General features: G+C 45.8%; 2 protein-coding genes across 4 annotated transcripts; one reads left to right on the top strand and one right to left on the bottom strand.

The window, feature by feature from the left end:
* The first annotated feature begins 623 nt into the window (after positions 1–623).
* On the top strand, positions 624–8781 carry SERINC3 (serine incorporator 3). The gene is made up of 10 exons (XM_065645513.1): positions 624–707; positions 1135–1296; positions 1767–1960; positions 3089–3168; positions 3866–4003; positions 4867–5036; positions 5816–5906; positions 6297–6474; positions 6889–7116; positions 7818–8781. The coding sequence occupies exons 1-10, from the start codon at positions 669–671 to the stop codon at positions 7954–7956; spliced, it is 1419 nt and encodes a 472-aa protein (XP_065501585.1). The 5' UTR covers positions 624–668; the 3' UTR covers positions 7957–8781.
* A 381-nt stretch (positions 8782–9162) lies between these two features.
* Positions 9163–18455, bottom strand: TTPAL (alpha tocopherol transfer protein like). Of its 3 annotated transcripts, XR_010607045.1 has the most exons (6): positions 17421–17507; positions 16602–17054; positions 15683–15876; positions 13719–13829; positions 11872–12983; positions 9163–11086 (listed from the first exon to the last, which is right to left on the bottom strand). XR_010607045.1 is itself a non-coding variant. In XM_065645632.1 (5 exons), the coding sequence occupies exons 2-5, from the start codon at positions 17038–17040 to the stop codon at positions 12708–12710; spliced, it is 1020 nt and encodes a 339-aa protein (XP_065501704.1). In that variant the 5' UTR covers positions 17041–17054; positions 18438–18455; the 3' UTR covers positions 9163–12707. The 3 variants fall into 3 exon arrangements, 2 of the variants coding, with proteins under 2 accessions (XP_065501704.1, XP_065501703.1); XM_065645632.1 differs by lacking the exon at positions 17421–17507 and adding an exon at positions 18438–18455 and having other exon boundaries at positions 9163–12983; XM_065645631.1 differs by having other exon boundaries at positions 9163–12983.
* Positions 18456–22587: the final 4132 nt, after the last annotated feature.

Genomic DNA, 22587 nt, shown 5'->3' on the forward strand with positions numbered 1-22587 from the left:
GTGACGCGAGTCACCGCGCCCGGTGACGCCTCGTCCCGCCTGGCACCCGCGGGGTCAGTCCCGCCCGTGCGGACGGGACACAGGGCGCGACGGGGCGCCGTGCGGGCTGCGGGCGCCCAGGGGCGGGGAAGGTCTGTGCGGTCGGCCCCGAATCCCGCCCGGGGCAGCGGCGGCCCGGGGGTGTCCCGGGGGTGCCCCGGGGGTGCCCTGGTGACAGCCCCGGTGACAGCCCCGCCCCGCCGCCCGCGCTGCTGCCATGGCAACCGCCGCATGCCAAACGCACCGCCGAGCGCCCCCAGCGGCCTCAGGGGGAGGGAGGTATTGAATGGCTGCACATCAGCGTCGATCATTGGCTGTCCCGCCGGAGGAACCGCCCACTCACTGACTGTTCGGACCAATCAGCGTTCCCTCTTAGGAGCGCCTCGCGCCGGAGAAGGCGGAAGAAGTGTTCGTAAACAACAGTTCGCCCTCCCCTGCCCTTCGCCGGCCCTGCCAGCCGCCTGCTTGCGCGCCGCTCCATTCTGCATTCTCATTGGTGGACAGCGGCCTCAGGGCGCGCCAGCCTGGCGGGGGACAGCCAATGAACGGCGCCGGCGCTGGACGGCGGCCGCCTGACGCCGCGGGGTGGGGCGGAAGCAGGAAGCGGCCGGCGGGGGCTCGGCGGCGCCATGGGGGCGGCTCTGGGGGTCTGCTCGCTGGCCAGCTGGGTGAGTGCGGGCGGGACGGCCACACCGACCCCCCCGAGCCCTGGGGAGCGGGCCCGGCCCGGAGCGGTGCCCCCACCGGGGTCCGCCTCGAGCCCGGGGCCCGTCACCCCTCGGCTTCCCCCCCGCGGGCGGTGGGCGGCAGCGCGGCCCCGCCAGCGGCCTCACCCGCCGGCAGAGCGGGCGCCGGGCTGCGGCGATCGTGCTCCTGCCCCCCGAGCGGGGAAGGGCCGCGAACAGGCCGGGCGGTGGCTGCGGGCGCAGAGCCCAGGCCGATAGGAGAGATAATCTGCGGGTGTTTTCAAACGCCGTGTCAGAAATGCTGGTTAAACGGTTTATCCGCGTGGTGCGGCCGGGAGTGTCGCGGAGCGGGGTCCGGGTTCTCTCGGTGCCGAGGGCAATGCCCTGACCGTGTCTGTTTGTCCTTCAGATTCCCTGTCTGTGCAGCGGTGCCTCGTGTTTACTGTGCCGATGTTGTCCCAACAGCAAGAACTCAACAGTGACCCGTCTCGTCTACGCCTTCCTCCTCCTCCTCAGCACTGTTCTCGCCTGCATCATGCTGGCACCAGGGATGGAAGAGCAGCTGAAAAAGGTACGGAAGGGAAAATCTCTTTCTGACTGTCTGCAAGACCGTTACTTGTGCCAGTGACTGTTGATTCTCTTTACTGGGGGTAGATCATGTGAGAGACACAAATGCCCAAATGTGCTTTGTCCCCCGAGTTAAGAGGTTGCATGTACTGAGCAGCTTCCAGCCCAAATAGCAAATTCACCAAATACGTGTTTTTAAGTACATGCCTGATCTCCAAAACTGGAGCAGACATGGAGATTGCCAGTCATTATCAGAGGCCTGCTGCTTTGGTATCTTAATCTTCCTGGATGCTTTTAGTGATGACATGGGGAAAGAAAGATGGTAATAAGGTCTGTGTGGGCTGGCTGAGCACAAGGTCTTTTGTTATCGGATCTCACAGAAGGCGGCTGACTGAGAGTCTTCACTGTTACAGTGCCTAAGAATGTAATTGCAAATACAGAAGTAAATTAATAACTAAATGTGTCTTTACTCAGATACCCGGATTTTGTGATGAGGGGCTTCATACCCATATACCCCATCTGAATGGCTTTGTCAGCTGCGATGTGTTTGTTGGATACAGAGCTGTCTATCGAATCAGCTTTGCCATGGCAGTGTTCTTCTTTCTCCTCTCTCTGCTCATGATAGAAGTGAAAACAAGTAACGATCCAAGAGCCTCAGTGCACAACGGGTATGTGCGTGAGCCAGCTGTCTGCCCTTCCAGCTTGTTTCCCTTCTCCTCTCAAGATTCTTTGCTGAACACAGTGGCAAATTGTTTATGCATACATTGGCAGCCTTGAGTTTATTTTGAACTGAACGCAGAATGACACTTTAGTCTCCTAAAAAGCTTCCTATTTAACACATCAGTGTAGTGGAAATGGGAAGCCAGATGTCACTGCCAGTGCTCTGAGGTTGGGTAACCAGAGGGGCGATGCTCTGGGCACCCCTCAGAGACACCAGACTTCAGGTAGTTTATATCCCCTTCCTTGTGCTGGCTTTGGCACTCACTGAGTCTTTCCCTAGGCCAGTCTGACCTGGTAATCCAGCAGAAACTGGTTTCTGATTCACTGATATAACTGGGTTAGTTATGGGCTACATGACCGCGTTATCATAGAGTCATTTAATTGGAATGGGACCTTTGGAGATCACCTGGTCCAGCCCCCTGGTCAGAGCAGGACCCAAGTGAAGCAGGTTATTTGGCATTTTGTCTGTTTGAGTTTTGAATGTCCCACAGGATGGGGATGCTTTGATCCCTATGGGCAACCTGTGCAAATTTTTGCAACATCTAATTGTAGTTGCTCTTTTTGCAACTTGCATATGTTGCCTCTTGTCCTTCCCCTGTGCACCTGCCAGAAAAGTCTATTTTTGTCATCTTTACATCTTTCCTTTAGGCAGCTGAAGACAGCAATTAGATCTCCCTTTCCCTTCTCCAAGCTGAACAGCATGGAGCCAGCCTCCCTGCTGCTGACTCATGTTCTGTTACCTGGAGCAGGAGTAACTCTTCCAGCAAACCCTTCCAGCCAGTCAGCCCCAGTCTGTCCTGCTGCAGGGGGTTTCTCTGGCCCAGGTGCAACGCTCTTGCCTTTGTTGAACTTTGAGGTTTCTGTCAATCTGTGTCTCCAATGTACTGACTGTTGCTTCAGCCTCTCCCCTCGATTTGGTGAACATCTTGATCTGTAATCCCACTGAATACAACTGTGTTTTTCTTTAAATTTCTGTTAGACACTCTTCTATGTACAGAAAGCTGCTTGCAGATGTAAAACGTGACTGTTGTGTGCAGAGCAAGACCAATATTTTCAACCCATATCTTCTTTTAAAGGTTCTGGTTCTTCAAAATAGCTGCCATTGTGGCCATCATGGTTGGAGCGTTTTACATTCCTGAAGGGCCTTTCACAAGAGGTACAGTTAATATGTCAGTGTGGAATTCTGTTTAATAAACTCAAACCTTTTTACAGACTTACTAGGCTGCAGTTGGTGGGGGAAGTTATCTTGTAGAAGACACAGATTCTGTCCTGCTTCTTTAGAGTATCGGGGTTCATTCAGTATTTTGGTGACCAACTGAAGTTATGGCAATAAGCCAGAAGCGCAGAAGTGTTGTGTATTAATAATCTAGCACTTTGTGACACGGTCACTACTGGGCTGAGTCTTCTGCCACTGTTTAGAGGCAGCTCAGAACACTGAGAAGTGCTGAATACTTCTCTTGAGTCTCTGAAAAATCCATGCAAGAAACCTTTACTGTCTGGCCACATCACAGGGAACTTGACAGGGTTGTTGATCCTCAGAGAAATGTGACATGATGGTACTTATGTATGCAAAGGTGTCTTGTGTTAGGTCTTGCATTCATTCTGAAAACATGTTGGGCTAAATGTTCCCATGCTCAGCTCGACTAGCATAGGCTGTGCCCTTGAAATAGCTGGAATCCTTGCATGCTTCTGCAGCACAGGTGCCAAAATTATTAACAGCATCTGGATTTATAAATATAGTGTCAGATTCTTTCATTATTTGTCTGCAGTATAATTAGGAGCTTTTTTTTTTTTAACTGGGGTAGCATGCACATGATGAAAGCTAACCCTGTTTTTCTTGCTCCCTTTTCTAGCTTGGTTTGCTATTGGTGTTTGTGGAGCCTTCTGCTTCATTCTTATCCAGTTGGTGCTTCTTGTGGACTTTGCTCACTCCTGGAATGAGAGCTGGGTTGACAGAATGGAGGAAGGAAATTCTAAATGTTGGTACGCAGGTAGGAATCTTAACCTCTAAAGCATTTGTTTCTGCTGGCCAGTGATCTGCAGAATATCACTTACTAGTTTGCAAACGTGCCCAGAATTACACTCCACAGTCTGCTTGAGTCACTCCTGTAAACATTTGGAATTAATAGCTGCAGGGTGGCCTTTTTCTCATTAAATAAAATGCAAAATACTCTCAGTTTGCGATTAGCAGATCTGACAGTCATAATAAACAGCACTTGGCTAGTTTACAGTGCGAGTGCAGAGCTGGCAGCCTGGATCTCTTCAGCTCAAACTCTGCTTTGTCACCCTCCCCGTCTGAGGTCCTCAGAAGTCAGCTGTGTCGCTGACAGTGGCCGCAGTACAACACAGCGCTCCTCAGTGCGTGCTCCCACGCTGACCGCTCAATTACAGAGTGCTAATTGTTGTGGTTGTTTGCTCATAGCTATGAATGCCACAACAGCATTTTGTAGCTTCTTATAAAGAACGTAGCAGGATGGAAATGAAAATAGGTGGCCTCTAGCATAGAAGGAGGAACTTGGGGCTTGTAAATAGCCCATGAGAAGTTTGGAATAAGCAATCATATTTTGACACTCTGGCCTGACGTCAATTAAACCAATTAAACTGACGCTGAAAGGCAGGTCGTATTCCCCTGATGGCAGCATTGGCTTTCCTCTGAGCTATGCTACTGAACGAGCCAAAGCAGAAATTTAGTCAGACCTGATACAAATGCATTCTGCTAGTCTAGCTTTCTGAACCAGACTCCCAAGTGAGGAGGAGAGACTGTCTCTTTACAGTGGTAGCTGGTCATTAAATCACCTTAGATGTGCTGTTAAACTGTCTGCATATTGTAACAGTTAATTTTTTTCCCCTTCAGCTCTGCTGTCCTGTACAAGCTTGTTCTATTCCTTGTCACTGGTTTTCGTTGTGCTCTTCTATGTTTTCTACACGAAGCCTGATGGCTGCACTGAGAACAAGTTCTTCATAACCATTAATATGCTCCTGTGCATTGCTGTCTCCATCGTTTCTGTCCTTCCAAAAGTTCAGGTATTGTTTTTATCTGCTATTGTTTTCTGACATACAAAGCAGGGAAGTAAGAAGGATGTAGTACTAACTCAGTAAGACATAAGAACTTTAAAATTTGGCTATCATAGCTATGCTAGCTAGGAACATAAAAAAAAAAAAAAAAAATCTTGCTCTGAAACCAGTGCACTGTGTAGTGACATATTTCCTGAAGACAGACTTTTTTTTGCTAGCATTGTTTTGGACTTTGTTTCTATGTAGGCCACTGCTGGCATGGTTTTAGGGGTGAAGGTTCTGACAGAAAAAAGAAACTCATTAGGGCAAAGCAAAATAAGCTGGGAATTTTTTGGCTTAATACCAGGGCTTTGAAATTATGGGTACTTGTGTTTAATATGAGAGGAAGCTTGCATGTTACTTGATTCTGAACTGGTAAGGCTCAAATAAATCACGTGCTAGATTCATCTCTACAAGACTGTGTAAGCAAGTTGGGATTAACTCAGTAAGAACCTAAGAATCCATAACTTAGTCTTGGGCACAGAAAAACTGGATTGGGTTTGCTTATTCCTTCCACGTTTGAGTTGCCCACTGCATAAATTGTATTGCTTTAAGGAGTTTCTTCTGGGGGTTTTTTTTGGGTTTTTTATTGGTTTTTTTTTAAAACATAGAACAAAGCCCAGTGCATTTCTGAAAAGCAGAGTTTTTCATGCTAAGAATTGTTGAATCTGTGGCAGTAGGGTAAAACTACCCAACTGTAGGAAAAGCTTGCCCTTTTGACCTTGGCTTGCTTTTCTGTCTTTGAACAGGAACATCAGAGTCGCTCCGGTCTCCTCCAGTCCTCAGTGATCACACTCTACACCATGTACCTCACCTGGTCAGCCATGTCCAATGAGCCTGGTAAGCAACTGCCTGTCTGGAGTGACATCTTTTGGTGTGAAAGCAGAAGCTGCTGATGGGGCTCTCGGTTATTACAGATCGCTGAGCTGTGTAGATTAAATTCAGTGAGGCAAGAAAGCCGACTTTACTGAAACCATCATGTTTCCCCTTTCCAGAACTAATCTTGGGTATTTGTGAGGGGAAAGAAAACAGTATCAAGGCATTCTGATTTTATTTATTTATTATACCATTGCCTAGCTCACGGGAAGGAAAAATATTCTGTGCCATTGCTGTTTCTGGGGAATCAGGAGATCGGCAGTTAAAGGGAACGAATTGCAGGCTTTTCTGTCATCTTTTCTTAGCTAAATTCTGTCAAAGCTCATCTCTCGTCTGCCTCGAAATCCCTTTCAGAACGAAGCTGTAACCCAAGTTTGCTGAACATCATTACCCAGATCGCTACACCCACACTTGCTCCAGCAAATACCACTGTTGTACCTGCTACTCCAGCTCCGCCCAAGTCCCTACAGTGGTGGGATGCCCAGAGCATTGTTGGACTGGTTATCTTCGTCCTTTGCCTTTTGTATTCCAGGTAAGATCTGCACTGCTATCAGTTGGGATTTGTCTGCCTTTTTTGTTTGAATCTGGGTCTAGTGAAAAATGTATCTGCATTTATTCATGGCCAGCTGCAGCCTCAGGCCCAAGCCAAATACGGGTGCTAAAACTGCATTGTTTTGTGGATGAGGACAGGCTTTATTAGCCCAATTCAGATAAAAAACCAAAATGAGTTATGAGACTTGGGCAAGGGGCACTGTTTAACTAGGTTAACAAAAGCTCAGATGAAAACAGATTTCTTTGACAAGCTTCCTTGTGTTTCCAGATGGATTTAAAAACCATTATTTGCTAGTGCCAGACATCCATTGTGGTCTGTCACTTGCTTTATTAGCAAACATAGCTCACTGAAAAGGGAGTTTTTAACCCCATCTATCTTTGGGTTACCCTGCAGCATCCGCTCTTCAAGTAACAGCCAGGTGAACAAGCTGACACTGTCTGGGAGTGACAGTGCCATTCTGGAGGAGACTGTGGGGACAGGCAGTGCAGCTGCAGAGGAAGGAGAAGTGCGCCGGGTCACGGATAATGAGAAGGATGGTGTTCAGTACAGCTACACCTTCTTTCACTTCATGCTCTTTCTTGCCTCTCTTTACATCATGATGACACTCACCAACTGGTACAGGTAAGAGCAAGACAGAAAGCGATGGATTGTATGTGCCAGACAGTGTTTCTAGGTGGGCAAGAGGCTTCTGCCTTATGGGCTGTTCCTGCCAGTTGCATTAGAGTTGTGCCTTCTCAATTTTGTGTGGCTGAATTAAGATGTAAAAAGGGAAAAATTGGCAGCTGTAGTCCTAGGGAGCTGCTTCACAGCTGCAAGGGCAGAAAGTGTGGTTCCTGTCCTTCAGATGGGCAATCAGCAGGAAGGACACACATGACACTGGCTGAAGGTGGCCTCCTGCGACATTTGTCAGAGGCCAGACTAACATTACTGGTTCATCACCCCGAGAAAGATGTGCAGGGACAGCTGTGTACCACTTAAACAGAGACAAGCTTTCTTAGGTCTGGTAGGGGCACTTTGACATATCCTCTGGTGCTACAGCTTTGAACTGCTTTCCCCAGGACTGCCAGATTGTATAAATAGGCAAATACAGAGCAGCAGCTGTGAGGAGTGTATTGCACAGCTCTTCAAAAGGTTTCCTTTAACAGTAGCACATCACCATATCAAGCCAGGAATTTGCTGGTTGATTGTCTCACTGTGCTCCTGCAAAGGCTTTTGTGTGGAGTGTCCCAAATGATTGTCCTACCTTCAGACTGATAGGAGAGGTAGCAAGGAATAGTGGAAGGTGCCTTCTACATCTATTAATTGACTTCTTTACTTTTTAGCCCTGATGCAGATTTTAAAACCATGACCAGTAAGTGGCCAGCCGTGTGGGTGAAGATAACTTCCAGCTGGGTTTGTCTCCTCCTCTATCTCTGGACCTTAGTGGCTCCCCTTGTCCTTACCAATAGGGACTTCACTTAAAGTGCTGCCCCTCTCAGAGCTTACAAAGTGGGGAACTTTTTGCTAAAAGCCAAAATGTTCATGTATTGCTATAGTTCCACTCTCTACATTACTGTTTCTTATGTTAATATTAACGTGCAGGGAGATAGAAAGTTACGTATTGCATAATGCTTGATGCAGGATCAAAATTATTATCAGTTATCTTTCTATTTTAACCTTCAGTCATGGTTATCTTGTTACTGCATTTTTAAAATTCACTACAGCCATGCTGTCAAAGCACAAAAGAAAAAAATCTGTTCTGTCCAGTAGCCACAACCTTTCTATTGAATAGAAGTAACATTTAGCTAAATATGAAGTAATATATTTTAAAGAACAATTATATTCAGCATAATGCACTAGTATGCTAATGCTTCAGTTCCTGGGAGTGTAAGCCATGTTGCTTGATTTCTACATTCCACTGCAAAAGTTTAATTAAAGCAAAAGTTTATTTACATTTATACTTACCTTCCTATGTTGTGGCAAAACTCCTGTTATTCCTCACCAAAAGAACAGAACTTTGAGGTTGAAAAAGTGATAAACTCTAACTCCTTTTAAGAACAAATTTGCCTTTTCTAAGAGGCAACTTCTATGGTAACTTCTTTTTTAGTGTGTTTGCCAAATATTGAGTGGTAAGTGTATGACTAGCTTAAACAACTTTATGATTATGGTGGAAAAATAAGAGTTAATTGATTTCACTTGTCTAGTATGCTTACAAAAATAATGTACATGAAGTGATTATTATTGGCACTAAGGCATTTGCACTGTAAACTTGTTTGAATAAAGCAGATTAACTACTGGAACTGTCCGAGCTCTGTTGAAGTGTTAAGAAGCAGCAGCTATTCTCCAGTGCAAAATGCAATGATTAAAATGCTGATTAGCTGCTGCAGTGTCCCATTGGATGTGACTAGATGTTTTCTCCATGCAGCAGACAGTAATTCATATTTCTTTTCAAACAAACAGCATCTTCCCTATGATTCTCTGGATGTCAAATCCTATTCCTTGAAGTTGCTCAGGTACAGTTGTTCAAGTCAAATTTAGTTCTGCAGCAGAAAGCTTTTTCTAATGTTAATGCTGCAGCAATTACATAGTTGCAACTGCGTGCTTAGTGTGGAAGTAAGAATATGTCGCTGTTGCCTTTCAGAATAAAATACCCCAAGATGGCACAAGACAAACACTTTAAATATCAAATTAGCAGCTGTTACAATGTGTTTAATCACCCAGTCATGCATCATAAAATTACACATTTTGACCACTCCATTTTATAAAATGCAATATAAAAATAAATTTTGTCAAAATAAGATGTACACTTAACAACCCAACACCTCTAGGCCCACATACAACAGAAGGCAAAATTATTGGTTTGAATAACACTATGATTAACTCATGCCAAAACAAGATTTAACAAAAAGAAAATACATCACCCAGTTCCTGAAAATACCTCAGGGTTTGTAACACCAATTTGCAAGAGTATAAATTCAAGTACTCTTTTTGTACAGTACGTGGCTACCCTTTAGTCCCACTTAATGCCAAAAGCTATAGCAGCCCAATGCAGTTAAAAATATCTTTCCTTGTTATGTGCTGGATTTGGCAGGTATGGCAAGGCATAGAACCTCTGGAAACAAAGTTAAATCAAGTGGAGAAAAGCACAGATCAGTTTTAGTGATGTGAAAAACAAAAACAAAACAACAACAAAAAACCACATAAAACCAAACCCTCTCTTAACTTGCAGATAAGGAGATTCTATACTTAAATGTTTATTTTCTAAATGCTGACATGAGAAAGACTGGGAACAAACTGATTTCTTTGCTAGTAAGTGCTAAAAACTCAAAGAGCATTCTCAGCTCAGTAGTCAGGCCCAAGTAACAGCTGTGCTTTCTATAGGACAAGCCAAGCACTGGTTACAAACCTAAAAAGGGTTAGAGATACGGCTCAATAAAGTTGCAACTCTGTCCAAGTGCTAAAGCCAAGAAAGAGCAAATTAGAGGTAACAGATGCTTGACAAAGGTAAGCCTGGTTTAGTCCAAGCATCCTGATATCAACTGCCCAGCAGTCAGCTTTAAGAAAAAGAAGTTCTGGAGGCATAAGGCAGTATATTTTCAGCACTGATAACATAGCCTTATCTATTATGTTTAAATCATATATTTTATTCTTAGTTTCTCTGCGAGCAGAGGAGAAAAAAGGGGGAAAAATGGATCTAGTCTGCCTACTATTTAAGGCATGCAAGAGAATATAAAAGCCTGTAAAAGGGTTTGGTTTCTGTAGAGGTTCCTCAGCCTTCCGCTCAACACCACTCAGTTTTGGGTTTTTATTGAAGGACACTAAACTGAATTTTGAATGTTTGACCTCCCTCTCTAGTAAGTACTTACATAAGGGGATCAAAGTAGCTGGTCTTAGAGGTTAACTGTCAAAATACCACCACTTCAAACCCTGAAGCACAATTAAGGAAAGAGTATCAAATACCAGTCGTGCCTTCACCTCCAGGAAAAATGGTCCATCCTGCTTTTTTTTTTTTTTATTGTATATTGTGGCTGTAATTAAGAGGCACTAAAACAACATAAATGCCATTTGCTATGTTCTGGCAGTTAAACAGTGTGAGCAGCCACTTACCTTTCTAAGTCCTGGTGCTGTGTGCTACTGTCTTGCCAGGTGGCACAAAGAACTGAATTAATCTCTGCAAAACATGCAGCACATTCTGGTCAGAAATGAGGAGAAGTGGCTAGCAATGCTCTTTTACCTTACTTTAAGTAGATGAAAGCAATAGTTGCTTTTACTTTTTTTCCTGCACTAAAGGTCAGAGCTGTCAAAGAGGAGTAAGAATTGACTTACAAAGGTAGGAAAAAATCAGATGCCTTCAATGAGGAAAATTCATGTCTTCCCACCTTTACATCAGATCAAGCGATGAGTTCCTTGCTCCCACGAATTCTGAACTACCCCCAGAAAAAAAGCTTTGTGGTTTACCCCTTTTCAAAACCCAGTCTCCTTTTATAATGCTTGGATGACGGGTATGGCATTTGCTAGCCCCTGTTCCAGGATGAGGTCTGCTGCCAGATCACAAAGCCATCGCAGTGGAAGAGGAGTCTCTTTTTGGCAGTGCAATCATGCTGTGGGGGAACTGAGAGGGAGACAGACATTCAAAACACAGTTTGGCACTTTGAAAAATGAATGTCTGAAATCCTCAAGATGCTTTAGTTTTATATTCGCAGAAACATTAACTGGTAGCTATAATCACACTTGGCACTAAATAAAGATTTAATCCAGAGAAAGTGCTTGAGAGAAAAGTCTCCAATTAGAAGGGATGTCCCTTTTCACCAGCGTGAAATATTTCGCCTTGAAATGGGTGTGCTTTCCTGGTCCAAGTGAGGTTTCCCATCTCCACAGTATTACAGTGCAGAAAAACATGTGCAAAGAGTGTGCTGAGAGATAAGTTCTAATTCAAGACCACTAAACAGATGGAACTTGGGGAATGGGAACAGCTTATTTAGACATAGGGATCTTACCCTGATTTGACATCTGAGTTTTAGTTCTGTCTCTAGACAAAGACCTAAAAGCACAGGCATACAAGCTACAGGTAAATATTACAGAGATGGTTAAAGACTAACTTCATACAGGAACATGACAACCAAAGACAAAAGAGGTCAACAAAGTTGAAACCAAAATTGTAACATTTCACAAAAGAGCCAACAAGCACAGTGAACAAAATGCTACAATACCAGAAAATTTAAGAATGTGCTTTCAAATAGCCTGTCTGCATTTTGTTTCACAGACTTAAATGCAAATTCTGCCCAAAGTAACAAGCTGAAGCAGCACCTTGCTGTCGTACATAAAGTATTGCCTTCTATACATCATATGCCAACTGCTACAAAGCCTCCTTACACATTCTGTATATGAGTTACTTACCCAATTCCTCATCACAACCAGCTGAAGAAAAGAACAGCTGATAATGTGGGAAGGTGGCTGACATAGCTTTTTCTTATTTGGTCCTGAACCTCATTATTTGAAGCTGTTTAATTAACAGCTGTAGTACTTGATCTGAAAAACTTCCTGTTTTCTGAAAATGAAGATTGCATCTGGTTATAATAAGCATTGGCATAAATGTTGTAGTAGTTAATCCAGCAGTTAATCCAGTTCTTCCTACTGTGAGGAAGTTTCAGAGATTATCTCCGTACTGGTATTCATGGACAAGGAACTTTTGCTCTGTATTAATTTGAAACAAATATTTGTTGAGATATTCCAGAAATGCCAACTTACAATCTGAACCAACTGCCAAGTTAGACTTCTACATTTTTAAGCAACCTTCACTGACAGAACTACATTTTTCAGGGTTCAAGAGCAATTTTCTTTTCTTGGATTACTGGTGTTTTGCGAAGGGGAAGGGAATGGATAGTCACAAATCTAGCAAAACATCACTGCCACTTTTCACCTGGGCAGAGAGAGGATAAGAAACTATCAATTTACTATCCTGCAATATATTTTTCTTTATCATTAGAAAGGCCAGTTTACATCACTCACGCAGAGGTTCATGAGCCTCAAGTATTGTACACAACTTGTACTCTTTATCCTCTCCGAACTCTGCCCTGCCCCTATTGTGCCCCTTCAGCTTCCTTTGGTTCTACAGTGTAAAGTGCCTCAGCGGTCTGTTCCTAAACTGCAGGTTTAGGAGTAAGGCAGAGTTCACAACATCACCCATCAGAACAGAACGTAACTGTGCTGGGAAACTTCCCTTTACCACTTTGTTAATAACAGTAATAGAGCTGCGGTTTCATGCCTCGCAGAGAATCATCACATTGCTTTTCCTCAGCATCCCCACTCACTAGCATGTCATGGGGAGAGCTGTCACACGGGAAAACCAGCTGGGAGAAATCGTGCAGAAAGTCCTCTTCGGAAGCCAGCAGCAGCTCGTTCCATGCAGAGATGTCCAGCTTCCCTGAAGTACCACCATACTCTTCGGGAAGGATCACTGGAGGAATGTTTTGATGAAGGGAATTCAGATCACAGCCATGAAGAAAAAACTAAAGAAGAAAGCAAAAGGTAGCTTTAATAGTGTATATAAAACACTTTACAGCAAATTACTGAAATAGCTAGTAAGCTTAAAGAGCAGATTTTAGAAGTTATGTCTGTATGGACAAGTGGCAGTGTACAACATTGGGCAGGTGCAGCTAGAACCATTAGTGAGAGAGGTTTTTGAGACAATCCAAGGCTAGCACAGCTTAAATCCCCAGCAAGAGAGACCTGACATTCACTAGTCTGTGCTGAGGTTCCAAATTCAGCTCGTCCCCAAGTCCGTTTATGGGACTAGAGGTACTTATCCTTGTGGAAAAAAGCATCGTCCCTTGCAACTACATCCAGTCCGATGGCGAGAATACTCATGGCCTGCAGGACACGTGCATAAGGGAGAAGAGCAAGAAAGGGGCAGCACAGATTTCCTGTGACACCACCTCATAAACAAAGTGTTACTTGCCAAAATAATCTCACCCCAGGAATGGAATTAATGTCCTGAATACATAGCATATGTACTAAAGATCCATAATGTTACACCAATATTAAATTCCTCAAAGCTGCTCTCTCATGAAGAATCTTCTGAACATGCATGTTTTTAAAAATTAAAGCAGAAAAGACCAGTTAGATCAAGTAACTGGCACCAACATTTTTTTAGCTGTGAGGTTTTTCAACAGCTTTCACTTGCAGTGGCCAAGCAAGGAACTTACAAACATTAGCATTAATGTTAAAACGACACAAATTCTTACCCGATTTGCTATCTTTTCCTTCAGAAAAGGCTTGATGATTGCAAAAATGCCTTTGAATATACGAGGCTCATTTATTATGTTAACGGCTTTTATTCGAATGGGAAATCCATCCTGAAGGGTAAAGAAGATTTTTATAATGCAATTTAAAAAACATTTGCCATCTTCCTCTTTTTAAAATCTCCTGAGACTGACTTCCAGCACAATCCACTGGCTCCTAGCTTCCATCTGAGGTACCAATATAAACCAATATGGCAACAGAAACACACTTCGTAATAGGGAATAGTCTTAGGATGAGATCCGTGGGCATAAAAATATAGAGAAGTATATTGCTGTCAGTAAATCTTCATTTCTTATGTTGTTCTTCATCCCCCCTGACAAAGACACTTAGGTAATCACTGTCTGTCAGGTATTCTCAACCTTGACAAGGATGCAGTCACAAAGCAATGACTCTACTTCTGAGGAGTGTACCATGCTCAGAGCCAGAGCAGGTTGGTTCTAATGGTGTTTCCAACTACAAGACTTGGTGCCTGAGATAGTCTAAAATATGATTTTATACACGGAAGAAATATAACTTTTTTTTCAGCCATTCCAACTACTCTGTCATGCTAACTCCAAAAGACAAACAGGCTCTGCTACCAATAGAACATGCAGTGTCTCCTGTACAAGACAGTTTAAAACAACAGTTATGGGATTTCTGCTTGATAAATTTATTTGCAGAAACATTTTTCCAAATCAAAAGCTCATTATCAGGAATTAAGGTCTCATGTGCCACAGTGAAGTTTCTTTCCCTTATGACCAGCTCTACATATATAAAGCAGTCAATGCTTGGAGTGCAAAGCAGACAACGTGCACCGCAGGAGTATTTCTCTCCTTACGAGGGTCAGTGAATTAGCTCACCTGTACAAGAGATGCAGCTTAGCATGTCTGATGCAACACATTTATATACCACCCATACCTTTATGTACTTCACCAAGTTCAGCTTTTGTTTCATGAATTGTTTCCACTAATAGCAGGAGGGCATCCATCACTTTAGTTGTGCAAATTAAATATAGGCTCAGACAGTTAAGTGACACATATTTAGATCATAATTTAAAGGAGTGAGTTCTTGTAGGGGCATTAGTAAACTCATTAGTCTCATCTCCATAAACTTCCCTGATTCCCCCTATACTTCCTTATCCCCACACAGATACAAACAACGTAACCAGCTCAGGCCAGAATGTAGGTAAGGAGGGAATGAACCCAGCCAAGAGCAGCCTTCCTCTCCTCCAGAGAGAATGGTAGAACATCAACTAAAATCATCAGACCTTCCCGCCACCTTGGCCAGGCTACTCCTCACTCCTCTCACCTTCCTACTTCATACAATTCCACTTGTGCTGACACCCTTGCTCCAACTTGCTCTCCGTCATTTTCCTTCCAAACAACTAGTTGGAGATCCTTTTTATTACTCTCTCTTTTGCTGCCTCCTATGCTGAAGAGGCCTTTCTTCCTTCAGGGAGGGGATGGAAATCCTCCTCAAATCACACCCATTCAAAAGTCCTCTCTGGGAAATTTTTGCAGCAGTACTTGAACTTGCACTTGCCCAGTGGTTGGCTCCATCTTGGCTGACAGGAACCATTTAAATAATGAGCTATTCCTCAGCATTCAGGCAAAACAATGTCTTCCCTCTAACTGTAATTCACTGTTCTCTCTCTTCCTTGTCACTAGCTATCAGAACTACTCTTTTCTGTTCCAACTCAAAGTTTGCATTTCTAATGCAAAATTAGTGTTAAGGATGCAAAAGTCAAAAAAGGGCAAGCAAAGTTAAGTTGGCAAGGGTCTGAGAAACTGGCTGGGCAGAGATATGTTTTAACTCTGCGAGTAAAAGCCAAAATGCTGAAGTTTCTGATGACATAGTCAAGAACTCTAGACACAGAAGCAGTCATTTACAATGCACAAGCTTATTTTCCCACCAGTTCAGGTCTTACCTGAAGAATTCCAATCACTTTTTTGGCTACAAAAGGACCAAAATGAGACGCCTTAGATAAGCTGACTCCTTTGTAGTCTGCCAGGATTACAATTCCATTCACCTGGGTCTCTTCGGACTGAATGAGTTTTTCTAACGTTAAGTATATGGCACGAATGTTCTCAGTAATCGGATAATTACTGGGTGTCCATCTGTCTGAGGTTACAAGACATGGATGGTAAGTCGGAGAGTAAATATAAGCTAACAATACACATTCCAAAAACTGATTTTCTGGTTTTTGCTACTCAAAAGTTAGTCTTTAACAGCTACCATCCTACCTAGTTCAGAGCAGCCTTTCTTAAGCAAGAGATAAATGACAACTCATGTCTACTTCAAGGAGCAAAGGCAATGGTTTTAAGAACCCCGTTCTCCACCCAGCACAGCTTATTAGAAGCAGTTTCAGCTCAGAAAGAAAGCAGGTAAATGGAAAAGAGGAGGATGAATGAAGATAAATTTACAGCAAGTCTGGCAGCACCAAAAGCACATGGAAGGCTCTGATTGTTTACACGGGAGTCAAAGCCACAGGCTCCTCTCTCCACTTATTGCCCAAGCAAACTACAAGCTTCTAACCAAGGGCCAGCAGCCCTCTTACAATTTGATTTATTACACGTTAATTTTTCTTGAGTCACCTAATATTTCATCAACCCGCCTTGCTGCATTTTCATTTGGACATAACTGCAGTTATTGCTGACACAGGAAAAGGAACTGGTATAATGTTGACTAACGATAAGCCTGTCCCTTCACAAGTTAGCTTTTCAAATTTCAAAGACAACCCACATATTCTGTGTAAGTAACCACTGTTCACAGGAGAGCAGGAAACAGATTTTTGGCCCACACACACCTCGAAGATGGAGAACAAAGACATTCGTGCATGTCAGTACCTGGACGGATGCAGACAATGTGGCGTCCCTCTGGGTCCATATGAGGCAGCACGGTGACAAAACCAGACTCTAGGACGGGCTTTATTGCAGATGGCTTCAAGTTATCAAAGACCTCAGGCCAGCTCCTCCTGCAAGTGTGGTAGTTCACAAGAAGCTGAAGCGCTCGATCGTAATCAAATTTCCTGGCTCTGAGGAATCTTAGCAAAAAAGCATCGTCCAGGCAGGTGCCCAGGGAGGGATAGTCTTTGCACACCATATCTCGGAGTGCCTGCACGTCACGGAGCCTCCATTCAGGTTTCTCTTGGAGCTCTTCCCGGGCTTTGGTAATGAGATCAGGAGAGAGCGAGCAAACATACTTTGGCCGCTCTGGCAAGAACTCATTGTCTGATGGAGACCCCGCTGATGGACTTGTCCTGGTGCAGTCGCTGTCTCCTGACATAATGTAGCAGGAATCTGTCAAAAACCAAGCGCTACACATGACAAACAATCCCACAAAGTAACAAGCATATTTATTATTTACATATTTATTATGTTCCATATCCCTCCACTCCCCTGCTGATGAGACAGCCCTTGCAAGAACCGACACTACAGCCAGGAGCACAGTTCAAACAATTTAATTCTCTTCCTAACATTAGAAAGTGCAGGCTTCTTTGATCTCTTTATCCTATATAGCAGGTAGAACTTGCCAACCTTCAATGAAACCTAATCAACTTAAAAAAAAATAATAATTACACAGCTTCATCACAAAATACAGAATTTAATTTGCTTAACATTTACTTCCTATGTCCAATTGGAAACTAAAGCAAGATAAACACATACCAGTTTGGCAGGATTCTCACATTCGGTCAAGTTACAACCTCTTCTGAGAAATTCTCCTAGCTGAGCACAGACAGCCAGGAGTTTTCATTAACTTCTCTGGCAAATACGTGCATTGATCAGCATGTCTGCCCACATGAACATTTTGAGCAATTCAGGAGAAGCTGCATTCTGGAATATAAGGAATGGCTGCAGTTCACAGACTGGATGAGCAAGTGAGAAAGTTACTCTTATGCCAGCACTGCATGGGTATTAAGATAGGCTTGAGCTAGTTTAGAGTATACTGCCAATATTGCTGAATTTCCAAATCCACTAGCAAGTGGACAGATGTGACTGAAAAATTACAAAGTTACAGGTCTGGCATACTTCCCGCAGCTTGACTTGGAAGGGAAAAATACACCTTTTTTTCCTGAGCTACTCCTATTCAGGGTCACTCAGCACACTGTATCACTCCGAGGTGTCACACAGAAATCGCTTGTCAGAATAATACCTGTCCCAGAAAAACAGCTTCCCTCTTGCATCTCAACTGCTCACTTCTACCACACCTTCCCCAGGCCCCTCAGGGAAGGTCCCAGGGCGCCAGGATCACTCACTGGGCCATGCTCCATCTCCACACAGCCTGGGCTGTGCAGGACACGCACAGGCAGGCTCCTGCAGAGGAACTGGCACCAACACCAGCTCCCTCCCCGGCTTCCCCAGGGCTGGGGCCAAGGATTTGGAGGCCCCAGCCCTGATGGCGGACGTGTCTGCCCGAGGGCAGTCCCTGCGCCCTGCTGCCATCGCTGGGGTGGGCACGGGGGCGAGGAGGCCTCCACAGCCCCTCAGCTGCAGCATTATCGCTCACACACCCCTCACAGCCCCTCAGCTCCAACGTTACCTCCGCACTCCCTCGGCCCGCCCCCCCACTCTCTCACACACCCCCTCAGCTGCAGCGTTCTCTCTCACACACCCCCACAGCCCCTCAGCTCCAGCACCGCCGCCCCACGACCCCCAGCCCCGCCGGGCCCGGCCCCGCCGTACCGGACGCTCCCGCGCAGCTGCGCCGTCTCCAGGCAGCGGCGCCCCGGAACTACCGCAGCCGCCCGGAAATGACGCGCGGCGGCGCATGCGCAATGGCGGCCGGGCCGCCCGCGCTGCGCTGCGTCCATGCGGGTCGGTCCCGCCGGGGCCGCTCACCCCGTCAGCGACTCCCCCGCTGGGCGAAACGCTTCTGAGCCCTCGGTATCTGCGCAGTGCGGCGTGAGGGAACCCCGGTGCCGCTCCTTGGGGAGCGCATGCGGCCTTTCATTGCACTCGTCCCATTGTGCAACGGCCTTTCGTTACCTCCAGCCATAAGCCACAAAGGCATAATTATGATACGTAATATGTATATAAAGCTTTCCCAGGCTGACCCTGGGGAGCAGGAGTGCTCGGGCGGTACCTGCCGTGTCCCCGCCAGGCCTGGGCCTTCGCCCCAGTCCGCGGCCAGGCCGGTGTCTGACACAGCAGTGACTCCGAGGCCGCCAACGGGGCAGAAAGGCGGCCGGGAACGGGCCCACAGCACCGGGGCTGCTCCCTGCCAGCCAGAGCTCCCCAGGGAGCCGAAACCCAGCGCAGGTGCAGAGTTAACCGGTGAGAGCTGGGGGAGCCTCCAAGTAAGAGTCCAGGCAAGTGCAGATGGCTCCTGCGACGTGCTGGCTGTAGGCAGGTTTAGTGCCAACAGAGGGACACTAAATCACTAACAGTTCGGGTTGGAAGGGACCTTTAAAGCTCATCTAGTCCAGCCCCCAATGAGGGAGGAATTAGAATCAAATTATTCTAAAACAGATGTAGTTTAATAGACCTGAGCAAAGTGGACTGATAGCTGTCAAACTGAGCTGCATACATCCCTCAAGATACAGAGTTTCTGCTTTCTGGCAACCCAGATCATGAGCGTGAACATCTTCAGGTTGCTCAGAGCCCTGTGCAGCTTGTCCTGGGGTGTCTCCAGGGATGGGGCATCCACCACCTCTCTGGGCAATGCTAATAAAGGGAGGGGGGTTTTTTGCCGGTTTTGGTTTGCTTTGCTTGGTTTGATTTTTGAGAGGACAGAAGTTCAGATGGTGATGCCTGACTTCTCTGCATGGAATTTGTAATTAAAAAAAGATGGTCGCTCCCAGGCTCGCTGCATTGAAAAGGGTTCAACAGGGAGCTCTAGGGAGGGTGGAAAAATGACACTTGTTTAACCCTACTGAGGAATGGAGGCAGAGTGAGATTGCAAAACGGGCTGAGCACCCTGCTGGGGACTGTCCCCCGGCTGGGGGTCCCTGTGACCGTGGTGGGATCTGCTCTTTCCTCTTGGTTGTAACCTGTGTTTTCAGCCAGGAGAGGGAGTCAAAGATGGTTACACAAAGCGCAGGAACTCCAGGAACCTGCAGTGGGAAACAAGGCCGTCCTGCAGCACCTGAGATTCAGCTCTTCCAAGGTTTTGTCCTTCCAAAGTGCGAGATATTTCACTGACACTGTGCCTGACAAGAGATATGCCAGTGTGGCAGCAAATTGAGTGTGCCACAGGTGTTTTACCTACAGAGAGACATTCCAGCAAAGGGGAATTACATTGATTCAACTCCATGCTGATATTACAGTCCAGCCCTGCTTTGGGTCCAGCCAGCTCAAAGCTGTGTGCAACCTGGTGAGCTGGTGCCTTAAGCTGGGACCAGTTTCGATCTGTGTGAATTAGACCTGTTCATGATGTGATAAATGAGGTTGAAAGGGACCTCAGGAGGACAAGAGACCTTACATTGCTCCCGTTTCCATTCATATAACTCCTGGGCACAGAGACCTGCAGCATGAACATGAGAAAAGCGACCAGTCAGCAGCTAGAGTCCCAGGGCAGAGGTAAGAGCCTGAAGACGAAAGCTGCAGACACAGTTTGGAGGCAGCTGTCTCTGGGCAGGAACCATCCCTCCAGAGGGAGGGAGAAGGTGTGTGTTGGGGAGATGGGTTTGTGGCCTCACAGGGATGAAGGAGCCAGGTGCACCAGATCCAGGTTATTGCTGAAATTGGCAGGGCTGATCTGAGAAAAGGCTTTAAAACATAAAACAGCTGGGAAGCACTTGAGCTGCAAATGGGAATTGATGCTACAGGTTGCAAAATCTGGTTGGAATTTGCACCTCTCAAACAAGGGAGGAAAATTTAGCCAGGGAGGTGGCAGTTCTAGAGCTGACTGGTTAATAGCTGCTGCAACAGGCTGTTGAGAGTAAGCAGGGATGTTTGAAAGGTGTGACGTGATGGAAGCTCTGCTTTGGGGAACAAGAAGGGCAGTAAACAAGTGAGAATCAGTAGCAATCACACTGAGATGTGGAAAAGGATATTAAAATAAGAGGAAAAGCCTTAGGCAGGTGAGAGAGAATAAAGAAGGAAAGCAGATGTGAGAATACTGCATAGTGAAGAAGGACTGGAGGTGAAATATAATTTGGGGATGGTCTCCAAATGAAGTAACCAGTTTTCCTTATGTGGGGGATATTGAACTTGAAGAGGGTGATGGGTGGTAAATGGAAATGAGGGGTTCAAGCACCAAGTGAAGTTGCAGGGAGAGCTTAAAGTGCTGGCATATGAAATCACAGGAACAATAGCAAGAGTTTCTATAGTTTAACTGGTGTTGGCATCCTATGACTAGAAACCAGTAAAGGCAGAACCAGTCTATAAGGAAGTAAAAGCTAAAAACTGAAAACAAACATTGAAGCACTGACAGTTCTTCTCTAGCTGGAGAGTTTTGTCCTTACCCATGGTTGCAGGAGGGAGGACACACTGCACCACACGCACACAAGCCTCCCCAGCCGAGAGGAGATGAACCTCACCAACTCTGCCCCTTCATCAGCTCCACATCTACAGTATTTTGCAGGAGCTTCAGTCAGGATTTGTGTTGCCTGACCTTGGGAGCCACACCTGGAGCCCCACAAGGAATCCGGCCCTTCTCATGTTCATCTCTCATATCACATGCCATACACACTTTTCTCAGCTCTTCTGGGTGCTCCTGCACCCTGCCGTTATATTATAAATGAATGGCTGTTGGTGTTGGTTGATATTTAATGAAGTCCATGTAATAGTCTTCACTCATTTACTTATCCGAACAGTCTTAATACCCAGCCTGGGAAAGTTATCTTGGCTTTTTTAAGCTTTTCCACCATTAGCAATAAACGTTTTACAGTCTTGGCAAGCTGAGACTGAAAAGAGAGCATGACTTCAAACAGCTTTGCTCACAGAGAGGGCTTTAAACTGATATTAAATCGCTAAACTGTGCAAACATAACAGTCCTGTAATAAAGATAATCTATGTACAGTTCAGGCCAAGAGGGGCTCTGGTCCTTGGGGTGCAGGCGGAACTTCTGGGCCCCACAAATTACACAATTCTTTTGGGCAGCTCAGCATCAGAGCAGAGAGACACGAGTCCCACGGCACTGGGTGAGGTCTGGCCGCGAGTGGGGCCATGTTGCATCTCAAGCCCAAGCTGCTTCTGTTGCAGCAGCATGGAACAGGCTGTGGGGGAACAGCAGCCCCTATGGATTGCCCCGGGCAGGGCCATATTGGGCTGGTGTAAACCTGTGGGATGCTTAGCTGTGATACAATCCAACAGCTATTCCTCCGCGCTCAAAGGGTGAAGTGACTGAGAAAATATGCCCTAAATTACCATAAATATTAATGTTTCAAAGCCTGGAAGTATACATCCTCCAGGACAGGTTTCCATGCCTGCTCTCACCCTGCACGTGGTGGTGTGAGAGGAGGATCTCACAGATGACACCCTCGGTGCGGGGAGGCAGGCGCCATGTGGCAGAGCGCTGCCCCTGCTCCACACGTTCTCCCTGTGCATGTATGCCTGGCCAGAGCCACATGCAAAGCTATGGAAACAAGCACTAATATGCAAATGCACACAAATGTGTAGCATCGGCCACCGAGGCAGCTGTACACAGGCAGACACCCCTCACCCGGGCATATAAAGTTGTGCTAAAATGCAATTAGACCACCAGGAAGCCAAGTGTGGGGTGCGACACAGACACACAGCCATGCCCAGCCAAGGCTTTGAGAGAAGACTTCCCCCCCTCCTTGGCTTGGCTAGCTTTAAGACTGGCAGTGTTTTTGCAAAAGCTTGGCAAGGAGTATGCTTGGCAGGGCCTCTGAATGTTTTAAATATTATGGGATTTATGTAGTTTAAT

This window comes from Caloenas nicobarica, chromosome 15, assembly GCF_036013445.1.
Source record: "Caloenas nicobarica isolate bCalNic1 chromosome 15, bCalNic1.hap1, whole genome shotgun sequence".
In the NCBI taxonomy this organism is placed as follows: Eukaryota; Metazoa; Chordata; class Aves; order Columbiformes; family Columbidae; genus Caloenas; species Caloenas nicobarica.